This window comes from Lolium rigidum, chromosome 1, assembly GCF_022539505.1.
Source record: "Lolium rigidum isolate FL_2022 chromosome 1, APGP_CSIRO_Lrig_0.1, whole genome shotgun sequence".
Classification (NCBI taxonomy): Eukaryota; Viridiplantae; Streptophyta; class Magnoliopsida; order Poales; family Poaceae; genus Lolium; species Lolium rigidum.
In genome coordinates this window covers 54,561,902-54,569,860 of record NC_061508.1, presented here as the reverse complement: position 1 = coordinate 54,569,860, position 7,959 = coordinate 54,561,902, and the positions used below count along the sequence as shown (strand labels likewise).

Genomic DNA, 7,959 nt, shown 5'->3' with positions numbered 1-7,959 from the left:
CCGTGTACACCCGCGCCGTGCGCGTAGCAAAGGAGCCGACCCTGTCCCGAAGCAGCCGCCGACCCTGTCATGAAGGCTCGGGATCCCGATCCGACGGCCAGGAGCGCGTCGGCAGTGGGCCCTTGCGTCCGGTCAAGGCCGGTCAAAGCGGGCCGGGCCGCGGGCCGGCGCACAAAAGCGCACGCTAGAGAGAGAAGCAGCAGCAGAGGGACTGAAGCAGCGGAAGCTCGCCGCCCGCCCGACCGCCCGCCAGCCAAGGTGAGATTTTCCCCCCTCGCCGACGGTCGCTCTGCTGCCGGCTAGCTCCAACCCGCCTCTCCGCCCGCGTCCCTTCCCTCCCTTCCGCGGGGATTCGTCCGTGCCGTGCTCGGGCTCGCGTCGGCGGGCGGGCGGGCGGCGGGGGATTTTTCTTTTCTCTCCCCCGGGGGTCCCGGTTCTCCGCAATGCAGAGCCCGGCGGGAACCCGCTCCTCGTCCGTGCTCGCGAATCTTTGGTTGTTATTGTTTCTGCTGGTGGGGCGGATTTCGACTGCGCTCAGCTCCGCTAGGGTTTTGTCCGCGGCCCGGGGAGAAAATATTTGGGGAATATCTGCTGGCTCGCGTTTCTGGTCTGGTCTGCGGGACGTGGATGGTGGTACCGCCGGGGACGAGATTGTTTGCCATTCACTCGTAGTAGCTTATGCGGTGCCAGGAGAGTATTTTTCTACGACTTTAGGTGCCCGAGGATCTGCCTTAGTTTATTCCAATCCCAGCTCCTGCTCGTTTCCCCCCCCTCTTCTTTACAGAAATTTAGCTCTTTTACGACCGGTTGCGCCACAGTATGTTTCGCAAAATCTCTCGTAGCAAGTTAGTAGTATGCCACGGGGAGTGTAATGCCTTGGTCACAGCAACCTTTCACGGTTCCTTATCTGTGATTCAGATTCCTAGTAACTGTCTCGCAAGCTGCCGCAGGCCTCTGAGGCGGTTCGATTTGCGATGTCTCGCAAGCTTGCATAGACAATTTCTTATGCTGTGCTACCAGCTAAACGCACCTTTTGTCGAGATCAGTAGGAAGTAGAACGCATTTTGCTGTGGTGAACCGGACCGTATGGCCGAGTAGATGCTTGTTTACAGGTTCAAAGCTAGTTTCTTGTTCTTTTGTTTTGCGCATTGCGGTGGTTACTGTATCTGTGGGGCGGTCTGTAGCTCAAACTAAAAAAAAGTTTGTCTTTTTCAAATCTTTCTCCTGCACTGCTGCTTTCTGTGTATTTAAGCTCTTTTCGGCATTGCTTGACAATAGGCTGGATACTTGGTATTCCTTTTTGAAGTTCAAGTTGAATGTGTTTCTCCTAATAGACATGACCAGCACTTGCGTTTTCGTGACGGCTAGTTTGATTTTGATGTATAATGTCCTGAGAAAGCAAATGCTGCGACTTATAAGCGTTAAAATCAGGACGTGTTGAGCTGTTTGTTCATTGGCTGATTTGCGTGAGAAATTTTATGCTGGCAGTTTCCTTGTTTTGCTTATATCTCTTCGAAGTCACATTGATTGAATCACACTTTGCATTTTGCAGCTAAAAGATTTGAAGACCCACCCTCAGTAGATTCTAGTGATGCTCTCTTAGCCAATAAGCAAGATCCTGCGAGGCTGCAACATTGGTGACCTCCATGTCTGGGGCCCCACGCTCCAATCTTGGATTTGTTGCCAGGGACATGAATGGTAGCATTCCAGTAAGTTCTGCAAATTCCTCCGGGCCAAGTATCGGTGTTAGCTCTTTGGTGACCGATGGCAATTCATCACTCTCTGGAGGTGCCCAGTTTCAGCACAGTACGAGCATGAATGCTGATTCATTCATGCGCCTCCCTGCCTCCCCGATGTCATTTTCATCCAATAACATATCTGGCTCCTCAGTCATCGATGGGTCCATCATGCAGCAAAGTCCACCCCAAGATCAGATGCAGAAGCGCAGATCATCTACTGCAACGTCCCAACCTGGGACTGAGGCTGGCGCTGCATTCCATGCTCAGAAGAAGCCAAGGGTTGATATTAGGCAAGATGATATCCTGCAACAACACTTGATTCAGCAGGTGCTCCAAGGTCAAAGTTCTATCCATCTCCAGGGCCAACATAACCCACAGCTTCAAGCTTTGATCCGTCAGCAGAAACTGGCACATATTCAGCATCTACAGCAGCAGCAGTTGTCACAACAATTTCCTCAAATCCAGCAATCACAAGTTGGCATACCTCGGCAGCCGCAGTTGAGGCTGCCGCTAGCACAGCCTGGCATGCAGCTAGCTGGACCTGTTAGGACTCCTGTCGAGAGCGGGCTTTGTTCTCGAAGGTTAATGCAGTATTTGTTCCATAAGCGGCACCGGCCAGAGGTGAGTCTCTTACTCTCTTCATTATTATACATTGAATACAAGATACATTAGGTGCTGTTAAAAGATCAATTTAGTAATTTGCTCACATATTATCCTGTAGGATAACCCCATAACTTACTGGAGGAAGCTTATTGATGAATATTTTGCACCACGAGCAAGAGAACGATGGTGTGTGTCATCATATGAAAAAAGAGGGAATTCTCCAGTTGCTATTCCACAGACATCTCAGGTTAGTTAACAATTAATACCTGAAATTTCGGTTGGATAGTCTTAAGTTCACTAGTCCAACATCACTTTCAGTTTTAAAATGGATGCTCAAAATAAAATCAATTAACATCTTAAATTCTGCTAGGATTATTGAACACTCTATTTAATTATCAAGTGTCTTTGATGACAGTGATGAACACAATTTATGTGTGAGGCTTCTGGAAGAAATATTTGTTATTGTAGCAAGACATATAAGATCTATGAAAACATAGTCACACGGTCCTATTTTTCCTTGTCACAGGATACATGGCGTTGTGATATTTGCAATACACATGCAGGGAAAGGACATGGTAAGTTGATTTGTGTCTATCAATGGATGCTGATGAATGATTATTCTGCAGGATGAATGCTGATCTCTTGTATGATTATTATGTAATTCATTTATTAGCCAAATACAATATTATTGTACTTTTTGCAAAAGCAATTGAGCATCAAAACTTATAAGATGTGTTACCCAAACACATTATAACATTCTTGAGCAGCACATGACACCTTATCATAAGGAATCACAGGTCACACAGTCATGACTGAAGAATAATCTCTTGGAAAGATGGTAGTACTGTAGTATGCGGTCTTGGCATTGCATTTCTTCTACAGCACGCATTATCATGCGCTTTGCTCCTCCTATTTTTGGATGAACACCTTGACGTTTCTTTTTCGCGCTCTTTCTGTTTTGCTCTTTCAACCTCCGCGGCACCGATACAGATACGTGTATCCGTACCGGGCCAATATGGACACAGAAATACGGTATTTTGAAAAAGCGTGGATACACGGATACTTTTTAATAGCTTTCTAAATCAGAAAATAAATGTACGCAGATACATTGATACAGCAGCATTTGGTATTGGCCCCACCCCCTGATTTCTCTGAAGTAGTAACATTGCTCCACAGTAGAGCCTTAAGATTTGTAGCTTGCTCTGCCATTAGATATTAGTATACAAATTAGAGAGAGAGAGAGAGAGAGAGAGAGAGAGAGAGAGAGAGAGAGAGAGAGAGAGAGAGAGAGGGAGGGAGTGCTGCTGTCTTCCTTCCCGGTGCTGGCTGCTTGTTGCTTCTCACCGGCGAGGCAGCGAGCTGCTGCTTCCTGGCTCCTGCCGGTGAGGCAGAGAAGTGTTTGAGTCGCCTCCGGCTGCTGGATGCAGATCTAGCAGCGCTGCCCCAAGAGGGAGGATTACGAAGGGAGTAGTGTTTTTCATCTAGGCTGGGCTGTATCGAATCTGTGTCCAGAACATATCGGAAATTCGGAATAGGTATCCGAATTATCACCAAATAGTTTTAGTTCATTAATTTACAGATACGTCAAAAACCGTAGGAATATGGTATCGGAGACGTATCCATATCAGATACGGTATCGCGGACATGCCATCTCTGCCCCGTATCCGTCCATCGTAGCTTTCAACAAGTTATGCTCATACACTAGCAACCACACACGTGAAATGTACTTTTCAAATCATATATTTTGTAGAATCTGTACTTACATGTGAAGTATAAGTTACCTAAACTTATTTGTGCCATAAACATCTCAAAGGCAAAAAGAAGGATATTAGGCTAAAAATTGGGGAGTAATCTGGAGGCAGTTAATAGCAGTGATCAGGGTGAGAGTAACTTTTGCCACTAGCCATTGCATCGACATTTGTAGATGAATTGAAGATTCATGGACCTTTCAGATTGGAAGTATCTCAGCCTAACTTGTACTTTTATTAGTACAGATGTGAATTAATTTTGTGTAACTTAATATCAAAAATTTATTTCTTCGAGCTTACTCAGTTTTCTTCCCTTTCATCTGTTACCCGTCTTACAGAGGCTACCTATGAAATACTTCCTAGACTCTGTCAGATTCGATTTGACCAAGGTGTTATAGATGAATATCTATTCCTGGACATGCCCAATGAATTCCGGTTGCCCAATGGATTACTTCTCCTGGAGCATACTAAAGTTGTTCAGAAGAGCATCTATGATCATCTACATGTTACACACGAGGGGCAACTGAGAATAATATTCACTCCAGAACTAAAGGTATGTTCCTAGATGTAGTAGTTTGCCCATGCCATAGCACCTTTTGGGTTACTTTTATTGGGATCATTTGTTAGCATTTGGACTTCAGAAATGAGGTCTAAATGAGAATCATTCTTATGTACTGATTGCCTGTGCAGATTATGTCTTGGGAGTTCTGTTCACGACGACATGACGAGTATATCACTCGCAGGTTTCTAACACCACAGGTAGAGTTCTTGGACCGTCATGCTTTTCCTGTTTTGCACATTTGGAAGTTATGTTCTTTTTTCAATGTTTCTACCAGTCAGTTTATTTTCTACGTAGCAAGTACAAACGGTCAGTATTCAACTAGTTTACCAAATTATAATACTGAATCTGTGGCCAAGTGTGATAGGCTTTAGTTTTGGCACCTTTATATATTCTTATGTACATGCTTCTGTTTTTCAGGTTAATCATATGCTGCAAGTTGCCCAGAAGTATCAAGCTGCTGCCAATGAAAGTGGGCCTGCTGGGGTATCGAACAATGATGCACAAGCCATTTGCAACATGTTAGTAAACCTAGCATTCATCGCTAGTAACATTTGCTTCTTACTGTTTCTTTTGGCACTATAAATCACAAAAAAATATATTTCATTTTCTAAGAGCTATCTTCCTGTTTTATTCTAATTAATGCAAGGGCATTTCGGTTTTTAAAGGTTTGTGTCTGCATCACGGCAATTAGCGAAAAATCTAGACCACCACAGCTTAAATGAGCATGGTCTCTCTAAAAGATATGTTCGCTGCTTGCAGGTAATTAGAGTCCCTTAATTGTATTTATCCTTTTCTTCTCTCAATATTATCTGGCAATTAGTCTTGATATTTTACTTATTTATTAGGCCGTGCATTGGATGCTTCTCTGTTACTTATGTGATTCCATATTTGGTGTGTTAATTTCTCGTGTGCTCTTTTCAGATATCAGAGGTGGTGAATCATATGAAGGACTTAATTGAGTTCAGCCACAAGAACAAGCTTGGTCCTATAGGTATGACCATGCATAATGGTCTATCAGTACCATTTTAAGTGTTTACCTAGGTGCTCAGTTAGGTTTTCCTAAAACAATTTCTTCATGACCAATGATTTGTCTCTAGTTTGCATCAGCCGGTAGAACTAAGAAGACTATTTGATCATTTCCTTCAAAAAGTTTGAACCATACTATATTTTAGAAAGAAAACCTACAGAACCTACATTCTAACTCCAGCCGTGCCAAACCCATACAAATCATGCAAGTTCAGTGGCGATTCTCACTTTGCGAACATGATTCGTAGGCATGTGTACAACAAGCTAGAACATGAACACATTCTGCTAAAAAGTGGACCTGGACAAATTGGTGTCTTAGTATGAATCTTTACATATTATATGTTGTCTCTGTTGCTTCAGTTTTTTTTATGAGCAAATTGCAGCAATTTGAGAGAACCATTTCTTGTTATATAACATACAGCTGCTCCCTTTTCCTAGAAAATCCAGCAATGTTCTGATGCTCATGGGTAGTCCTTCCTGTTTTGATCCAGTGACCTGTGGTATAAATTGCTTAATGTTTCGCCTGTAAATGCAGAGGGCCTGAAGAACTATCCCAGACAGACCGGACCAAAGCTTACAACGCAGAACATGCATGATGCAAAGGGGCTGGTCAAAACGGAAGCAAGTTCCCATGTGAATAACGATGGTCCAGATGCTGGACCCGCTGGTAGCACTCCTCAGAATCCTGGAGCACAAAACAACTACCAGAATATGCTGAGAAGCCCAAGCCCAAATCAGGGACTGACTCACCAGGAGGCATCCCAGAATGCAGCGGCACTGAACAACTACCAGAATATGCTTAGAAGCTCGAGCGCAAACCAGGGTTTGCTTCAGCAGGAGGCATCACAGAACTTGGCGGGGTTAAATAATTACCAGAATATGCTTAGAAGCTCGAGTGCGAACCAGAGTATCCTTCAGCAGGAGGCATCGAGCATCTTTAAAGGCCCTACAGGAGTGCACAGTGGCATTCAGCTGGAAGCGGCCAGATCCTTCCGCGCGGCTCAGCTTGGGCCCATGTCGTTTCAGCAAGCTGTGCCCCTGTATCAGCAGAACAGTTTTGGGGCTGGTGTGAGTCCTCAGTACCAGCAGCATGTCATGCAGCAGCTGCTGCAAGAAGCCAACAGGAGTACCAACAACCGGGTTCTGGCGCAGCAGCAGCCTCTTAGCAGCTCCAATGCAAACGGAGGTCTCGCGATCACCAACAGCGGTGCTAGTGGAGATCAGGCACAACACATGAATAATAACGGAGCCGCAAAGGGCGTGGCAGCTCCAATGGGTACGGTGGGGACCAGCAATCTGATCAACAGCGGAGCAGCTGGGGTCGTCCAGCGATGCAGCAGCTTCAAGTCGGTGACTAGCAACCCCGCTGCTGCCATGGCCGGCAACCCACCGACCCCCAAGGCCGAGTCCATGCACGAGATGGACGAGCTCGACCATCTCATCACTAGCGAGCTCACGGAGAGCGGGCTGTTCATGGGGGAGCAGCAGGGAGGTGGCGGCGGCTACTCATGGCACATGTGAGAGAGACTGCTAAATTAACCTATATAGTTCATCTGTTCTGCGAGTTGTGTTTGATGTGTAACCGCCGTAGATTATTCGGAGTCTTTCTTCCTTTTTTCGAGCTTCCGTGTAGCTGACTGGAACAGATGGAATCTTCAGTTATGTGAGTGTGAGCTGGCTTGGGAATTTGTGAGCAGTGCAGCCCAGTGTTATTATCTATGGAATGACATGGTGTGGTTGTCGTTTGTGCTGCAACATTGCTGATTTTCTGTGTTCCTAGAAAATTGCTGATTTTTTCCTGTGGGATTTTAATTCGAATTGTCTCTTTCAAACTGAAACCCGAACTACTTCCTGGCGTGCTCTTGGACCAAAGGTGAAAACATACCCAGTTTGCAAATGAAGCATAAACGCTTTCGAGAACATTCGTATAAAACCATTTCCAACTTGTTTGTCTGGGGCTAGATGGGTCTATCTGATGTTTTATGCATCTTTGGTTCTTTATTGTCCAGAGTTTGAACCATCTACATGTAGCATTTTTTCGTGGAGTGATGAAAACGTACAAAAAAAAACATGACGTCTTTCTAGAAACACCAATGTAGCAAAAAAGAGCGCAACAAATCCGTGCTGGTTGCAGCAGATCTCCCACCATCATACTAAATTCACGAAAAGAAGTCATTGAATGTAAGCAGCGTGGGAAGACAACGTTTGTAGCCACACGCACAAACATTTGCAGCATTGAAGCAACATTTGTAGCAGATGTCCAGAATTGTTGCAACATCTA

General features: G+C 45.1%; 1 protein-coding gene across 1 annotated transcript; it reads left to right on the top strand.

The window, feature by feature from the left end:
* The first annotated feature begins 195 nt into the window (after window positions 1–195).
* On the top strand, window positions 196–7,435 carry LOC124685365 (probable transcriptional regulator SLK3). Its single transcript, XM_047219713.1, has 10 exons — window positions 196–258; window positions 1,553–2,360; window positions 2,461–2,589; window positions 2,869–2,917; window positions 4,429–4,643; window positions 4,781–4,849; window positions 5,070–5,170; window positions 5,318–5,411; window positions 5,574–5,643; window positions 6,214–7,435. The coding sequence occupies exons 2-10, from the start codon at window positions 1,647–1,649 to the stop codon at window positions 7,197–7,199; spliced, it is 2,427 nt and encodes an 808-aa protein (XP_047075669.1). The 5' UTR covers window positions 196–258; window positions 1,553–1,646; the 3' UTR covers window positions 7,200–7,435.
* The last annotated feature ends 524 nt before the right edge of the window (window positions 7,436–7,959 follow it).